The following is an 18,653-nucleotide window of genomic DNA, read 5'->3' as shown; positions in this document are numbered from 1 at the left end:
CTGTAACTGTATTGTATACCTAAAATGTACCAATAAAGTTAATGGGGAACAAAAAAAAGAAAAATAAAAGAAAAATCCTGCTTATGAAAAATAAACCATCCAGATTTTCTTGGAAGCATTTTCTGGGCCACCCAGTCCAAGGAACCTGTGCCACCAGCTCTAAAGCCTTTGAAATGTCCCAGATGTCCCCTCAGAATTTCTATAAAGCTTCCATGTACTTTCTCATTTCCCTCTACTTATATCTATCTCCACCTAAATATGAACATTCAAGAGAATGAACTATTCGCAATAATTTTCTATTTTTTAAAGTTACTCATATGGCCAAAGCCCTGGATATTATTATTTTTATTGCAAATACACAGTTTTATGGCATCAAAACCATATTGAGGCTTAAGTGGGGATTTTGTGGAATGGATTGAAGATTCAACTACCATTTAAAACACCATTTTGAAAGAGAAATGCATTCTGAATGCCAAACATTGATCCCAACCCTTCTGAAATCCAACCCGTCTACCAATTGAGGATGTGTTCCAAAGGCAATAAAGCTTCAAAGTCTTCTCACGTAACTCTTGAAATCCAGTAAGACCCCAGTGGGGTTTAGTTTTCAGAAGAGTAAGTAATTCAGTTTGGTTATCCGAACAAGTTACCCTAATGTTCCCTAGGTTTGAGGAGGGTCCAAGGACCAACTGTATAAGCCGCCAACATGACCATTTTAACCCGTGGCTACATTAGGAACCAGTCCTCAAACGTTTTCACCCATATCTGCCTCATTTGTTCTCCAAATACAGAGCATCAGCATCAGCCACTAAGTTAGGGCAAGGCAAGGGTGACTACACACACAGGTAGGTGTGTGTGTGTGTGTGTGTGTGAATGTACACATCTATCTCATGTCAGGCTTCATGGGGGATTCACTCAGCTTGGTTTTTCAGCATTGTTCAAACCTCAGTTTTAGAGTAGTAGAAGAATCCCATCAGTATGGGTTTAAGAAAAGAAGGGTGAGCTCCACAACTCTTCATTTTCTTACCAGCAGAAACCAAGGCCCAAGGGGAGTCAGAAGAGGGGTGAGGAAGTGCTGCAGGCTCATCACCTCTTACTTTCACTGTGGCCTCCCAGTGTATGGGTGTCTGCCTCTAGGTTTCTCTTCCTCACATGGCCACTGCCACTTACTGTCTTCTGTAACCTTGGGGGCATCAGCAGATGTCCCTGAAGGTTCTGCCTCTAGGCTTCTTGGTCTAGGTAAGAGGGAAAAGATTTCACTGTGGCAGTTTCTTCACATTCTACCATTTAATACATTTTGAAACATTCAACTGTCTGCAACATTCAGACCAATCCATTAAATCTAATTTGTTCCAGATCCTTCTTGGAATAAGATTTTAGAGTGGAGTAAAGTAGTTCTCAACTATACCAAAGGCAGTAAAATAATTATTTCAAACTATCAATTTTGTTGTTTCAGTGGACTTTCTCCTCGGGTTTGGAAAGTCGTTCAAAGAGGGGATGATTTTTAGATAAGATGAGGCTGAAAAAGTAAGCGGTACTAAGGAACCAAACGTTTCGTAAGGAGTAAAGGGTTTTTTCAATTGCCAAGGTTTCATAATACACAGGCAAATGTGAGATTCTGGGGGAAGCGGCTGTGGAATGAGAGGCTGTACCCAGGAGAGAAGGACAAACGTGACGCCCAAGTGTCAGCTGTGTTAAGATCACAGCGCCACATTCCGGATTTAACTCAAGAAAGAATTCTGAGGTAAAAATGATCTCACAGAGACCAAACCAGGAAGAGTATCACGTGAGGAGAAGCCAGTGCTGTTGGTAAGAATTTTCACTAAGGCCATGGAAACCAGGCGGACGCCATCAAGTCTGGTCTCTTGGACAAGACCAATCCCACAGGAAGTCCACATTGCAACTGAATAGTACAAACATGAACAAAAGAAGCAGAACCAGTTCATTCATCAAGGCTTATAGCCGTGCAAGTACTTTTTTAGAATCAAGTGGGCCTGCAGACAGTGGCTTGGCAAATTTGCATAGTCTGGCTTTAGCCTTAAGAGTACTTTCCTCTTTCATAACTGCCTCTGCTTACTGGTTCTCATTAATTCAGAATGGAGAGACACTTGTTAGTCCCTAAACAATGCTCACTGATTCATTGCCTGTCTGTCTGTCTCTCCCTCCCTCCCTTTCTTTTTCACAGCCACACACAGACAACTTAAAAACCAAGACATAAAAATAAAGACCATTTAGTATTGTTAGTTACTGATTCTTTTCTTCTTTGTAGATTTTTTTTTCCGTGCACTCCTTTGTGGGCCTTGAACAGCTGAGGCATTATTTGATGTCTGGTTCTTGCCCCTGCAGCTTCTCCTACAAGCTCTCCTTTTAGAAAAAAATTCCTAGCAGCTCATTGAAAAGGTCTGATCGGGAGAGCAGTACCAAATTTTAATTCTCTTCTCCTGCATCTGTGATTCTATTGGCAACTACCAGTCACTCTTGAAGGGGTCCTCCTCAGCCTACTGTACACGTTCTTTCTGACAGGAGTGCTCCCTTTGATGAAGGAATTTATCACCTTTGCCCTTATAGTGCCTGTAGATCCAATTCTTAATCACCAAGGAGAGCATACTCTCTGGGACCTAGTGCTTGTTGCCTTTCTCCTCGAGATGCTCTTCAGGCTCCAGTGTATACAGTTTTTAAAGTAATAATTGCCAACCTTAGACAAATGATATGAAAATACTAGATCCAAGATTAACTGCATTCTGTGCAATTAAAACTCACCTGGTTCATGTGGCCTTGACATCAGATGTGAGGACTTCACCTGGTCAGCCCATGTATATTTTAAAATGTACAAAACACCATGTGCAAAGAAAAGAGAAGCTTTGACATCACCAGTAGGATGGAATGATTCTTCTAGTTATGCTTTGCATGAACTTTTCAGAAGGAAAAAAAGTGGTTATTTTTCCACTCCTCTCAAATCCTTACCATTTATGTCTTAATTACATGGTGGGAAGAACCCCTGGGCTGGTCTCCACTTAGATTTAATTAAAGACAAAGAAGTCCATGAGAATAGTTTGCTGTTTCTCTGTGGTAGGAATTACCTGAAGTCCAAAGAGGAATTTCAAACAAGAGAAAGATAGTATGCACTGCTTTGTTTGGGTTCTCAGTGCCCTTAATCCTCTTTCACAGAACCCCGTTTTTCAAATGCTGCCCTTCCCACTCTGCTACACATTCTGCCCTTTAACTCACAAGTTTAATCCATATCCCTTTGACCCATTAACTTAAACCTCTGCTGAGTGAAGAGTTTGGTGAAAAGTTATGCAAATAGAAGGCTCTGGTTGGGGTCAAATTCCAAGTAGCAGCTGGAGAGAGAAACATATTTACTAACTATTTTCTTATTGCAGAAAGAGGCCATTTGATTTGCTCCGAGGAAACTACTGCAGTGTTTACTACCAGCTCCTTATGGCATTGAGCATATTTATACTCTGAACTGAGTGTCGGTCTAACTCTTCCATGATCTCAGATGAAGGAAAAACATGGCCTGTGGGTCAGGGCCAGCTATGAAAGTGTTTGTCTAGAAAATGGACCTTAACTATTATTTACATTTCTTGGATAACTTCTTCCTTGGCTTTTGTTTTGTTTTATTTTGTTCTTTGAAATAATTTCTGGAATGCCATTTGAGAAAAACTGGTCTGCAAGCAGTTGAAGATTTTCTGACTATGGTGTTTAAGGGTGGCATTCCTCTACACCTAAAATAGTGTTACAAAAAAGGAAGAAATGCATTCCATCAACCTTTGCTTCTTCTTGGGCTGATTCTCTAGCCTAGAGTTAAATCCTATGTTTTATTGAGAGACCATGTATAAATATTAGTGAATGATGAAATGCCACAATAAGATGCATTCCTTATATGTACGCAAGCTGCATCTTGTAAAACCACACAGAGAAGTCCTTGCCTTTGGGCTATTGTTCTACTAATATTAATACTGATATTACTACTAATAATTATAAGCTACAACATAAGAAAAAAGAATCAGTTCCTACTTCTTTCCATTACCTCCTCCATGTAGTTTGGTTAGCTAACGTTAACTTCTATAACCTAATTTTCAGCAGCTTATAAAGATAGCAATTGTATCTGATGAATCTCAAAGCAAAGACTACATATAGACAAAGACTCTGACAGAAAGCACATAAGACAATTTTAAAATTCTCAATTTTCTGATTAAAATCAGCTTTTTATCTTGGGTTATAAAGGCTTTTCCATCATATCCTTCATCACTGAGCACCTGTGAGCCACCCTTTGGCTTTTACTCCTCCCTGCGCTGGGCCCAGCCGTGGTCCTGTGATATCCCAGTGCCTGTGGTATTGACTTTCCCATCTACAAAACAAATACTAAATCAAGTCACATGACTCTTATGACCTCTTCCCAGAGTGGGCATCTTTTCCCTTCCATTTATAGCCAGACTGAACCTGCTGTTTCTACTTCTTTACTCCTCATTTACTGTTTTATAATTGTAAATTTTTAAATTATCATGTTAAGAGATACTAAATGTCCATTATAAGAACATATCAGACATTATGTGAAAACATAAAGAAGAAAATCAACCTCTCCTGGTGTTCCCACTCATTTATTATGTTTTCTATTTATTTATGCTTTAATTTTCCCATTTCAACTAGAAACATTGTATGATATACTGCCAATATATAAGAATACTCTAAAAATCCAAAATGTCATTATCATTCCTAAAACAAAATTAGCAAAACTTCCTCGATATCATCAAATCTCCATGACTGATAACATTTTCATGACCATCTACTTTTCTATTTGTAGACATATAATATCCATAATCTTATATATATGCTATTATGTAACCTGTCTTTTCCCTGACAAGTATCTCAAGTCTCTATAAATTATAATGTAGGTCTATATCATCACTTTAAAAAACTATCAAGTCTTTGGGATACATGTATCATTTTTATTTAACCAGTAATCTATAGATGCACATTAAGTATTTCTGAGAACATTAATGCTTTTCTTTGGTGCTTTATTTGGAGGACAACATTTTGGACAAGATTCTCAATTCTGAGCCACTAGGAATGACTTTAATATGAGAAGAAATTATAAGGGAAAATATTTATGAATTCAGGGTAGGCAAGATCTACCTAGGATACAAAAACCATGATGTATAAAAGAAAAAAATTGATAAATGAGACTCCATCAAAATTTAGAACTTTAAATGACATCATTAAAATGAAAAGTAGTCCTTAAACAGACCATATTTACAATGCATATAACCTATGACCAGAATATATAAAGAATTCTTAGAGCTCATTAATAGACAACCCCATTAAAATGTAGACGTAAGAAGATGATAAATAGCCAGTATAGCACAAGGAATGGTGTGCAATTCTAGAATCAGAAATATACTAATCAGTACAATAATAAGATTGAATTATACACTCATTAGGGAGATGAAGTCAAAAGTTTTAAAAGCCTTGTCATGACTTTTTGTTTTTGTTGGATTGTCCCGCTTTGTGTTTAATTTGTCACCCCCAGTGGATTCATTCTGCTGGGTTTCCTGGGGTTGTGCTCCTCATTGTCTTTTCCTAGGGTATTGTCTAAAATTTTTTGGAGTGCCAGTTTGGTATTCATGAAGTTCCTGAGGTGCTCTTTATCATGAAAGTATCTTATTTCTCCATCAATTTTGAAAGATAGTTTTGCAGGGTACATCAATCTGAGTTGGAGGCTGTTTTCCTTTAAGGCTTGAAATACATCACTCCAAGCTCTTCTTGCCTTGAGGGTCTGCATTGAGAAGTCTGCTGTGATTCTGATGGGCTTCCTTTGTATGTAATCTGTTTCTTTTCTCTAACTGCTTGTAGAATTTTATTCTTCTGTTGGATTTCTGGAATCCTAACTATTATATGCCTATGTGTAGATTTTTTTTTCATTGAGGCTAGCTGAAGTCCTATATGCCTCACTTATCTGTATGTGAAGTTCTTTTCCCCTGCTTGGGAAGCTTTCTGCCATCACTTCTGTGAACAGTTTTTTTTATGTCATCTGCACTCTCTCCTCTTTCTTCATTGACTCCAGTCAGTCTTATGTTATTCTTCTTTGCATTGTCCAGCAGCTGCTGGATTGATTTCTCATGTTCCCTTACAATTTTAAAGCAATTTTTCTTTTCCTTCTCACTAATTGCAATCTTTTCTTCTATATGTGAAATTCTATTCTCACATTGGTTCATTCTGCTGCGCAGACTTTCGATGGAGTTTTTAATCTCCTAGGAACCTGTTTGCATCTGTTTTATGGATTCCATTTGTTTCCTATGTTGGGATTCCATCATGTTCCTCACATCCTCTATTTTTTTATCTGTGTCCTCTCTAGATTTATTAATCATGTCTTGCACCATGAGCAAAATCTTTGCTGTTATCTGAATAATTATTTCTGATTTCATTTTTCCCAGATCCTCTTTTGTTCCCAGTTCAGAGAGTCCAAGTGGTTGAGTGTCAGAATGTTCCATCTCGTTTCCCTGTGGGGTTGCTGTAGGTGATCTGGAGGTCTGTTTTTGAGGCTTGTTTATGTGTCTTCTCATTTCCACGGTGGGGGGGTTGCTTCTGGCACCCACGTGGCTCACCTTCTCTGCCCTAGGAGCTTGGGATGGCAGTGGGGGAGCTTCCTTCCGGGTGGTGGGACCGGCTCAGCTTCTCTGTCCTAGGAGCTTGGGATACTTTTAGGCTTTCTTATTTAGGTTCATAGATCCCTTCAAGTTATTTTCATATATGGAAAAAAAGAGTTGAGGTTAATTTTTTATATACAGATACCAGGTGTTCTAGTGCTGTTTGCTAAATACACTATCTCTTCCTCGGCTCTTGAATCGAGTTTATATTCTATAAAATGCTAATGTTAAATAATCTTTCAAAACTAGGTGGACCATATATGTGTGGTTCTATTTCTAGATTCTCTGTTTTATTCAAATGATGTATATGTCTCCTTACACCAACACTGCCTTGATTACTGTACCTTTAGAAGAAGTCTTAAAATTGGGTGCTAAACGTCCTCCAACACTGTTTTGGTTTTTGTTTTTGGCTTTTCTGGGTCCTTTGTACTCTTACATAACTTTTAAATTTCAATATCCAGTTCTTCATTTATAGCAAGTATACACAGACTTGAATTTTTATATATACCTTGTGTTTTCTAATCCTGCTAAATTCAAGTACAAGTTCTAGGGGCTCCTAGAGATTTCTTAGTATTTTCTCTGTACATGATCATTTCATCTACATATAAAGATTTTGCTTCTGCCATGCCAATCCTATCCTAGTTGTGTCATTTTATTGCCAGACTATTTTGGTTTAGACCTATGTTTCAAAGTCTAATGGACAGGAAGAGTAGGCATATATGCCCTTGTTCCCCACTTTAGGGAGAAAGCATTGTATCATCTCCATTCATAGAAGGAGTTTTTGTTGGAACTATGGAGTACATGTCTTTGATCTGTTGAGAAGGTTCTGTTCTACTTCTAGTCTCCTGATAGCTTTTACCATGAACAGCTGTAGAATTTAGTCCAATACTCTTTCTCCAACTAGTGACAGGATCATATGACTTTCTCCTTTCCTCTGTTAAAATGATTACTTTTGGGGGTGGATCTTCCAATGCTGAACCAACACTGCCATCCCTATAATAAAACCACTTTCTATGTACTGCCAGATCTGACTTCTAAGAGTTTGTTTTGTTAAACAAATTTCTATCTATGTTCATACTTTTTTCTTCTATTATCTTTATCCAGTTTTAGGATTAGCACAATGTTGATTTCCTAAAATGAGGGGAGAAGTGTTCCTACTTTTTTCTGCTTTAAATGTTTGATATAATTTATCAATTAAAATGTTTATGAGCCTGCTGTTGTCATATAGGTAGGTTTTCAAGCTAGAAATACACTTTCTTTAATAGGTGCTATTCAAATTTTATATTTCCCCCAAAGTTAGTTTCATTAATTTGTCTTCTAAGTTACTTCTTAGAAGTTGTCAAATTTATTTCAAAAATAATTTTTGTAATATGCTTTCTATATCCTTTTAAATTCTGTAAAATCTGTGGTAATGTCTCCTAGATCTTAATATTGTAATTTTAAAAATATATAACTGATATTGTGTAACAGGAAGAAAAGGTCTAAAAGAGCAGGGGAATTGTGAGGGGTAGGGGAAGGGAAAAAAGGGAAAGGAAAAACTATGAGAAGAGGGAAAAAAATGGAAACAAGGTCTTTGCAAATAGGGAAGGGTGGAGGGGATGAAGAGAGGGCAAGGGAAGGGGAAAAAAAATAAGAACCAAGAGACTCATGTAATGGTACAAGATCCCAATGATGAATGTAACTGTATTTTATACCTAAAATGTACCAATAAAGTTAATGGGGAAAAAATATGAGAATGAATGATAGAAGAGCTTAATTTCGTACTTTTCCAAATAGTTATCCATTTGTTGAAACCTGTTCACTCTTTAGCAACTGCAATTCAGTTTCCACCTGTACCACATCTCCTATTGAGGAAAGGACATCCATGATGTTGACAGAGCAGCAAATGCTTTTTGTTCCTTGCCCTTCCTTTCTCCTCTTCGGGATTTGTGTAGTGCTGTTTGTCACTCCCTCGTGTTTTGCAATTGTTTTTTCTTGGGCATCATTGAAGCCATACTTTCCTGGTTGTCCTTTTTTCTGATCACTTCAGCTGTATTTCCCTTGCTGGGTCTTCTTCCTTTGCCTTTTATTCTAGTGCTTTCTGGAAGCTTATATATGATTCTCTGCTTCTCACTTTACATCTTCTCATTGGGCAACTCAGACCACTGCCGTGTAGCTTTACAGACCATGATGGGTGCCAGTGGGTTTTGCAAGGTCCTTCTGATAGACTGAGCACTGTCATTCCACCCTTTGTGGTGCAACCTGCATCACAATGTAGGCATTTCTCTTTTCATTCCATAGAGATGGCCATAGGGTATTGTTCCCCTGGCTTAAACCAAAACCCATGTAAAAGAACACATAATTCTCAGGTTCACACATGGGACAGGGTCAGAAAACTGAGCTTCTGTATTTCAGTTGGTCCAACATAAAGAATGGCATTATTATGTGTGACTTACTGAAACTTTCATAATAGTTTTTTTAGCCATCAGATGTACCCAGCATGAAGCCTGAGATAAAATCACCAGTTCTAGAACACTTACAAAATAAACGGGCTGAAAGCACGCTCTGTTACAGTGTGAAGTACAGGGCCATGCTTTGGAAAAGTCGTTTCCATTAGAACCAGTTCTGTCCTGGGAACACTTCTCAGGAGGAGCACAGAAGTGGGGGACACAATAAGGTAGAGATCAGATCCTTGACCACACTGGGCTACTTCTCCACTTTTCTTCCACCTCAGGATCCATCTCCCCCATGCAGAATGTCCCTCACTTTAGCCAGCCCCAGTGCATAATGAGAGGAGAATAACAAGAGAATAACCCATGGCTGAAAAGTCAGCTGTACATATTCTGCCCTCGTGGGGAAGTCACTTCTGCTTAAACTCTTATCCTTACAAGAGAAACTTCCCAAGAATGCACTCCCTAGCTTCCTGAATTGCTGTAATTGGAGAGTGGAAAGGCTCATTCACTGTCAAGGAAGGCCATTCTGCCATGGAACTTGCTGTGGGTAAATCCCAGGTCTGAACTCTCGTGTGAATCCAATTCACTGAAGGTGTGGGGGATTGTCTAGAGTTCAGAGCTCATAAAAAGGTAACAACTGTTAATGCAATTGATTCCTCCTGCTTTCTGTTTGCAGCCGGCTGCCTCCCCAGAGGATACCCCTGAGCTCAGTGCCTTTTTGCGAAATTCTACTATCCCTCATCTTGTCAGGAAGCGAGATGTGCCTGTGCTCCAGCTCCACAGACAGAGCCCTGCAAAAATACTGGTGAGTTGCCTCCATGTGCATCCAACTAAGGGGAAGGATTGGATTCAGCAGAAGTCCCTGCTACAGGTGGTTTTCACTTCAGGCCTTGCATTTGGTCTCCTCCAGTGCTCAGATATGCCTGACATTTCTTGGCAGGACAAACTGTGAGAAATTGGAGCTTTCTGTGAGGTAAAGGAGCATTTGTAATATAAATTTTTCACTCTTCCAAAGCTGCCACGGGAATCATTTTTGAGAAATACAGATAAAAACACTGGTTATAACCTCTAATCCATTTCAAGAATGTAAAGGTTCAGCTGTTGGTTCATCCACAGGGACTGAGCTGGTGAGAGTTTGTAGTCTCGATGGAGCACTGTCCAGCCAATGGCCTTTGAAAGTTACACCTGTCACTGACTCTCAGGTCCTTGCTTTTCAGGAGAGGATGGTGTAGCCAGGCTTCCTGGGCCAAAGCCCCTGCAGAGTCTTAACCTTGGGATCTGTGTTAGGTCCAGCCCGAGCTTCATCAGGACTTTGCAAAGCTGTCAGCAGCACGCTAGATACAGAGCCTTATCTCCTCAGATGGGTATTCATCCTTTTGCCTGACTGAGTGGCAGAGGCTCTAAGTCAGTGGCAAGGTTCATTTCATTTATTGGCCACAGAACAGCTCCGTAAAGAGTAGGAGGCTCCAAGCACATTCTCTAGCTATGCAGAAGCAGAGAGCACCACAGACCCCAGCCTCCTCTTCCAAATCAAGAAACGCATATGCAGGGGCTTGAGGTGGGGACAACCTGAGAACCTGTGTCCTAGTACCTTGCGTGGGGAGGGACTCAGCGGGTGCTCCCCCAGCCCCAGCTGACTGCAGAAGCTCAGCCTGAGATGTATTATCTTGGGGTGATACTGAGGCAAAAGCCACCGTCCTAAGCCAAGAGTGGTCTCTCCAAAGAGGCTATCAGAAGAGAGAAACTCTTGGCTAGAGGCCTCAGGGCAAAGGGAGAAGAAGAACAGGAGGATGAAGGCAGAACTGAGAGACCACCCTGAGCCAAGGAGGGCTCTGCAGCTACTTCTGCATGGGCCACGGTCACTGTCCTTGCCAGGTGAGAGCCATGAAACACCCAGCCGCAATGCTGCCAACCCTCTTCAGGCTGTTTATGCCAGAAATATGCAATTGCCAGGGGCTCCGCTGGGCACCACAGTGCTCTGGCCCTTGGGTCCTCTTCCTTCTTATCTTCCACCCTACTGAAAGTCCATAAGAATATGTGCAGTAGATCGATGCCGTTTCTCCAGGTTGCAGCTCAGTCCTGGCCCATTCATTGAGTGAAAATGAGAACAAGACAGCAGATGAATGTGACTCCTAGTAGCTTTGGAGGCACCTTCAAAATGCCCTTGGTGTGCCATTCTACCTGTCCTTCTTGGTCCTCAGGGCTCTTTTAACCCAATTCTGAGCAAACATGTATGAGCAGTTTGAAGGTTAGTGTCAGTAATGACTAAATTCGATAGCCACCCCACCTACTCAATTCAAAGGAAATGGCTCTTATGACAATGTACCAGGCAGTGCTTGGGGAATATAATTATTCCATCCAATTATAAAGTGAAATCATTCAAGGGAGCAAATCTATGCCTGAGGAACTGAACCCTTGACTTCAGCATTTGTACGATTGGATTGAAAGGAGTAATAATAAGCTTAATTTTAAAAATTGAAAGATTGGGGCTGGGGATTTACCTCAGTGCTATCACCGCCCGCCTCGCAAGTGCAAGGTCCTGAGTTCCATCCCCGTACCAAAAAAAAGAAAAGAAAAATTGAAAGATTAAAGGTTAGAAAGAGTTTGCAGAAGATAAAATGTAAAGTAACAGTGTGAGTGAACTTAACAATCACTTCCCTCCCAAAGCAGAGAACTCACTGGGTGTAAATAGCATTCCCCTTCCAGGCAAATTTGTTGAATCTGTGTGTGTGTGTGTGTGTGTGTGTGTGTGTGTGTGCGCGCGCGCTGGGGAGGGCAGAGGCAGGAAAGGTCCAATAAAGGAGGCAGACTCAGAATAAAGGCTGGGTCTGGACAGCCATGGGTAGCCACAAGGTCATTTGCTTCAGGCCAAAGAAGCGCTGACAGGAAATGGTTCTCTTTTGTAATCCATAGACTTGGGGTTCAGGTTCCCCAAACCCAAATGACTGCCCCCTGCCTGTGGGCTCTGTCTCCCCCTGAATCCTGACCCCAGATCAGCTCATCCAGGGGCCTCAGCCTGAGTCATCAGATGAGACAGAGAAGCATGTAAAGGGTTTTTACAAAGGCCCCAGAATCCTCCCTTTTTTCATTAGTATGTTTGCAGTACATAATCATTTCATTTACCTCGGGGAAGGGGTGCATATACATATGACATCTTGATCATTTAACTGCCCTACCATGTTCCCCTGTCCCTCCTTCCCCTGTCCCCAGAGTCTAGACAAATGGGATAGTAAGTGGAGAACTAGGGAAGTCTTAAACGGACTTCTTTTCTAATGCTACACCAACCCTGACTTAATTTCATTTTTTAAAATTAGAAACAAATATGAAGAAGTGATGATCCTATTTATTTCAGCCCAATAAAGTAGGATGCTGTCATATCAAGTCAATCATAGTCCTGAAAGTCCTGAACATGTGACCCGTTATATGAGTAACCTTTAATTAGAGGTAAAGAGTCATCAAAAGAGAGGACACAAATTCTAGCTCTGAGCCTCATCGATACACCGGTTTTCAGGAACCAGAGTTATAGTCTGGGATGATAAAATACAAGTTCTAGAAGTAGGTAGTGGTGATGGTTGTACAACAGCGTAAGTGTACTTAATGCCACTGAACTGTACTCTCAAAATGTTTTAAATGATTTTTTTTAAATTATGTTTTAAGGGGTTCTCTGGCATTCATTTATTTTCTCTTCTTGATGGTAAAAAAAATTCAAATATGGAAATGGACAGAAAAGTACAAAGTCAAATGAGAAACATGTATTGTAACAGAAATACCTAAAATTGTATGGCATTAAGCTGTAGATGGCAGGTTATGATTCAAGTACCTGTGAATTTTTATGACCTTATAATGTTTTTTAAAAAGATAAGATAAGAGTAGGGAGTACATATACTATCTCTTTTAGGGTAATCAATAGAATTGCATTCTGTCATTAAAAAAAAACTTCCTGGGGACTAATAGAACAGATAATGATAATTTGTATCTATGGAATTCTAATATGTACAGCCCAGATGGGAAAAGCACTCTGGAAAGCCAGTGTCCAAATTTATGCAGAACTAACAATTTGAAAGATCAATTATGTTAAATTTTGTTTGTTTTTGTTGGTGCCGGGGATCAAAGCCAGCATCTTGTGTGTGCTAGGCAAATGCTCTACCACTGAGCTATACCCTAGCTCATAGTGTTTTGTTTTTGTGCATCTTTTACGTTTTTAAATTTCCATTTCTGTATTTCATGAGTTCCCTGATGTAATGTATATCAATAAGTAAATTTATTTTGAAATGTTTATGCAATTGTATTATTGGGGCAAATGTTTTTCCTTGTTTCTCATTAAATATCTTTGATAAATTTTGGTTTCTGAATATCATCGAAGTTTATTTACCCACAGATGATTGGCATGGTAATCCTTGATTTCCATATCTGATTTCATTTCATATTTTCTTTCTTTGTCTCTCATTGGTTCAAATCATGCCTTCACATGTTGTCAAGTCAAAACAACTCTGGATAGCGAATGATTATGCAAAGTTTATTCTAAAATCAAAAGCTAAATAAGACCTCCTACAGATTTTGTTTGGTTAAAAACAACTTGGTGAATCACATTTCTGATTAGGAATTTGAAAGTATGAAATGTCAACATCCTGTGTTGGGATCGTAATTTCCAATTTGAATTTCAAAATGTATCTTTAACACTGAAATATAATTCTCTTCCATCCTAAGAATATCTTTGCCTGTCTCATCTTGGCCCCTGCTGCATTTGCCACTATATCTCTATCTCCTCTAAACTTTTCTCTCTTTCCTTTTACTACTCAGCTTACTGAAACCTTTCTTAATTTCTCTTCAGCATTTCTCACATCCCTTGGCTTCCCTCAGAACACCCTCTCCTGGTTCTTCTCTTACCTTTTGGCTAGCACAATCTTGGGATTTTTCATGGACATCTCTTCCCATCCTTAAATGCCCTGTACCTCAGGATACCATCTTCAGCCCCCTCCTCTCATCTCCTGTCAATTTTGCTCTTTCCGGGAAATGTTTGCATGACTGTATTCCCATAATTCCAGGTGCCTCCTGCCATTTTAGCCCTACCTTACTGCCTTCAACATTTGCAAGGTTCATCTGGATGTCGATAGCCACTCCAGTCCCAATATGTCTGAAATTCTTATCTCCAATGACTCCCCAGTAGTACCTGTTTTCTAGAATCCCCCTTCTCAGCAATACCAGGACCCATCGACCCTGATCCGGTCCACAGAGAGCTTCCTCAACTCCTCCTTGTTCTTCATGGCAGGTTGCAAGTATCTATTATACTTCCCAACCTTCTCCAAAATTTGTCTTCTCTCTAACCCACTGCTTCAACTCAGGGCCCCAGCATTTCTCATTTAGGTCCCAGCCCTGGCCCTTAATCATTCTCCTGCCTCCCACTCTGCCCTTGCTATTCTCTCCTCAAATACCAGCTGTTCCTCTAAAATACACATTTGATTGTGGCTCTTTACTGCAACCCTTCATGGATTCCCCAGTATCTTACAGATAAAAATCTAAGCTCCTTACTTAGCACAGTAGAAAGATTCTTCACTACCTAGACCCTCTCTTTCCCATCTTATTTCCATCTGTCCATCTCACCCCCATATCCCTGCCTTCCCCTTTCCTTCCCAATCCCTCGTGTGTAAGAGAAGACCAAGTGTCAGTTATCCCCTCCTTCTAGGTAACCCTTTCTCACTCTTAAAGTCCTTCCAGACATCAGCTTCTCCATAATCCTCCATCAGAGCTAGTTAGCTGGGATCACCAACTCCAAGGAGTTGGTAACTGCCAGCTTCCTCCTTGCCTCCAGTAGGGGATGGGTGGTACTTGTCCTATCAGTCAGGATACATAGCTTTGCAGTCTCCTGTTCCTGCCATAGGAACCTCAGTGCTCAACTCTGGCAGTACAAGGACAGCCTGGTCACCTGAATTTGGAATAATCATGCAGAAATCTAGCCTTACCATTTCTCTGATACACATTACTAATTGTTTGGTTTTCAGACAGTTCTTCAGTGCTTAAAAAAGATTTTCATCGTTTACTTTCTTCAGGCTATTCTATAGTTTATCAATTTCTTTAAAGTGAAATGCTTCAGTCAAGAACTTCACATAATATCCAATAATTGTATTTTTATTGAGCACCTATAGTCAACTGGCAAGTGCTTGAGACATGAAGAACAAATAAGGATAGTCCACAGGATAAATTCACATCAGTTAGAGGGTACACAGAGAGAAGTAGCACTCTCTGCATGGCACACAGAAAATAGATTGTGGGGTATCCACTTATTTCCACACTGGGTTCCAATCAGAAAATACAATTTGATAGGCAGAATGTCATCATAATGAATATTTTCCAGGATCATGCACTTCATGTGTTAAAAGTGACCCGTGATAAGGTGAGCTACTCTGAGAATTGGTTTAAAAACTCCTAATGAGTGGAACTCACAGATGGGGCTGCTCCCAACTAGGAAGTCATTTCAACAGGAGGAGAATATGGTGGAACAAATGGCTGTCAGTGACTCAGTGACTTTTTCTTTGATGTAACATACTTGGAGGGGTTCTCTCCACCCCCTTCCAGACTTGTCAGGGTACCAGGAGATTTTATGGCTGCCTGTAAGAAACTTCTTCCTGAGCTCTGAGAAAATGAAACACAACTCTCTGGCCACTGCAGGAAGATGGTACTATGCTGTATCTGCATTTTAGATTTTTTTGTGTGTGTGCCGGGGATCGAACCCAGATCCTTGCACTTGCGCAGCAGGCGGCGAATGCTGCATTTTATCTATTACCACCAGAGTCTGCAGATCTGTGACCTCCACACTGTGCTCTTCCTTGTTTGTTCCAGTGTATTTATTCTTTCTTTAAATTAAATGAGTTAAATTCAATTTGCAGGTAAGGCAATGATTTCTGAGGAAATAAAATGTAAATAAAACGACTGCACTGTTGATTCTCGGCCACCCCCGAGAGATACTGATGGGCTGCCACTCCTGTTGTATTTTGCAGAACTGTACAAATATTGAGTGTTTACAAATCTCCTGTGTGGTGGGGCAACTAGAAAGAGGTGAGAGCGCCGTCCTGAAGGTCAGGTCACGACTATGGGCCCACACGTTCCTCCAGGTAATAAAAATCATTAATCCCACTCCCAGGGAACCTTTCTCAAAAGCTCAGCAGGAAGCCTTCCTTAAAACATCGTTAATTTAATATTTTTAATGTTTAACTTTTATTTTCTTTAGCATTTTGATTTCTTAATTTCAATTGTAACATTTTTAAATGTAAAAGTTCTAATTGTTTAATTCAGAATATCTTAAGGGGAATTTCTGGGCAGTTGAGCCAAGATCTGTTGGTCACCTTTCTCAGCAGATGAAGGCAGTTTAGCCACCCTGAGGCCCCAGGCCTTCAGATTGGACCTTAGAGTCACACAAATGGATTTAGCTCCCAGCTGTGCACCAGTGCCAGGCACAGAGTAGGTCTTCAGTGACTGCCAGCCAGTGGGAGGTTGGTGAGTCTGGAAACACAATTCAAGCTACGTGTCCAGAAAGCTAAAAATCAAAAAGCCAAAGGGAGATTGTTCTAGAAGGTTCCTCTTGTCAGGTGAGCCTGCAGCCCAGGCTCCAGCCAGGCCAGCCTCCTAGCAAAGTGGATTTGGGGATTATACTTGGCTCAGTGCTTTGCCTTATCTGTGGGTGGCAGGCACCTCACACTACCTTGGATAAGCCCATTGAGTGTGTGCATTTTAAAAGTTTAAAATCTCTTCTACACTAAGAACTTGTAATTCAATTTACTGATACTACTATGTTAAGACCTTATTGTTTGGGCAAGATTTTTTATTTTAAACTAAATTACAACCCCTGCCAAGTATGTGTATTCTTGTTTGTAGTTTAACTACATGACAACTTCTCTGGTTCATTGTGGCATGGAAAATCAAATGGTAAAATCCCTTTGGATCTACCTGTAAATACAGTATTTTGCTTCTCTAGATTGCCATGGTTTCTATTACGTAAAATACTTCCTATAGTCTTGCATATCTTAATTTTATTTCTAAAACGAACATAAAGAAAGTTAAAGTTATTTTTTAAGGTTGTTTTGAAGCCATCTTTTTTTTTTTAACCTAAGGCAGGGTTTCTCAGCACTATTAACATGCTGAAACAGATAATTCTGCTTTGTTGGAGTCTCCCCATTTATTTTTAAGATGCTCCCCAACATCACTCAGTAGAAGCCAGGAGCACCCCACACTCATTTGTGACAACCAAAATGTCTCCAGATATTCCCAGTGTTTGTTGGAGCCAAAGTCTTCCCCCAGCCTTGAACCACCAACCTAAGGAGAAGTGCAGAGCCCAGTATATTTGGTTCTTTATTTTTTTCTCATTTGGTCAAACCATTATTTGTTCATTCACTCAACAAATATTTATGGAGCACCTGCTGTGTGCAGAGGAAATAGTGTGAACCAAGCATACAGAGCACTTATCTTCACAGAGCTACTATTTCAGAGAGAAGAATCAGAAATGAATAAAAATAAATTAAAAAACAGAAAGAGCAACGAATTATATACCAAGGAAAGGAGACTGGAATTTATTCTAAGTGAAGTGGAAAACCATGAAGGAAATTAATTTTGGAAGCCATCTGATAATAATTATCCTTTAAAAGGATGAGAGTGAATAAAGAAGTCAATACATAGTTGTAGAAAGGAATTCTATACAGCTTTAAAAAGGAATGAATTGGATACATTAACAAAGGTGAACCTTGGGAATGTAATATTACATTTAAAAGACAAGTATGTTTTGCTTGTTTTATAGAAAGTACAAAAACAAGCAAAACTGAACAGCAGATTGGTAAACATTTTAGAGAAAAACAAGCAACTGAAAGCACAAAATTCAGGAGAGTAGTCAGTAGCTTCTTGAGGTAGGGCCATTCAGGGAGGGGCACAGAATATATCAAGGGTTCCGGTTATATCTCGTTGAAGCCAGCAGTCAGCATGAGGGTCTTCATCTTGGATTTTCGCCTATCACCATATGTTACAAGTGATGATTTATATTTGCCAACAAATAATTAACAAAACAAAATAGCTTTAAAGGGGCCACACTGGGAGAATTGGGGCAGTTTGGAAGCTACTGTAGTTGGGGGAAATGATAGTGGATTACACTGAGGTGGAACAGCAGAGCAAGTGAGATGAGGTATGACTCAGGACTGACTTTGGAAGAAAAACCAATAGTACTTGTTGAATTTATTGTGAGAGTGAAGAAGAGGAATTAATAACTTGAATTTTTCACCTAAGCCTAATGGAGAAGATAACTCAGGGGAAACCTGTTTTAGGAGAGGAAACCAAGAGCTCTTTCACAGTTTTGTACTTTGAACTGTAGAAGCTTCCAGTTGCTTCCTAACAAATTTCCCCGGGCCCTAGCAGCTTAAAACAAGAAGCGCTCATCTTTTCACTGAGAGGCAGGAGTCTGGCCACAGCTTAGCTGGATGGTGCTGGCTCATGGTCTTTGAGCTGCGTGGTGCAGTTGACAGTGGAGGCTACACTTGTTCTTAAGGATTGACTGAGGCTGGAGGACCATCCATAGATGCTCAAAAACATGCACAGA

General features: G+C 40.0%; 1 protein-coding gene across 1 annotated transcript in view; it reads left to right on the top strand.

The window, feature by feature from the left end:
• Itga8 (integrin subunit alpha 8) overlaps positions 1 to 18,653 on the top strand; it is a 195,341-nt gene that overhangs the window by 151,925 nt on the left and 24,763 nt on the right. The window contains exons 26-27 of the mRNA XM_004859985.4: positions 9,756 to 9,884; positions 16,075 to 16,188. Of these exons, the coding sequence (XP_004860042.1) occupies positions 9,756 to 9,884; positions 16,075 to 16,188 (243 nt within the window). The remainder of the gene's footprint in view (positions 1 to 9,755; positions 9,885 to 16,074; positions 16,189 to 18,653) is intronic.

Source organism: Heterocephalus glaber, unplaced genomic scaffold (assembly GCF_053883595.1).
Source record: "Heterocephalus glaber isolate CG9 unplaced genomic scaffold, H.glaber_assembly_v1.0 deba00000768, whole genome shotgun sequence".
NCBI classification, from domain to species: Eukaryota; Metazoa; Chordata; class Mammalia; order Rodentia; family Bathyergidae; genus Heterocephalus; species Heterocephalus glaber.
The sequence above is the reverse complement of the archived record's forward strand: the minus strand, read 5'-3'. Positions and strand labels throughout refer to the sequence as shown.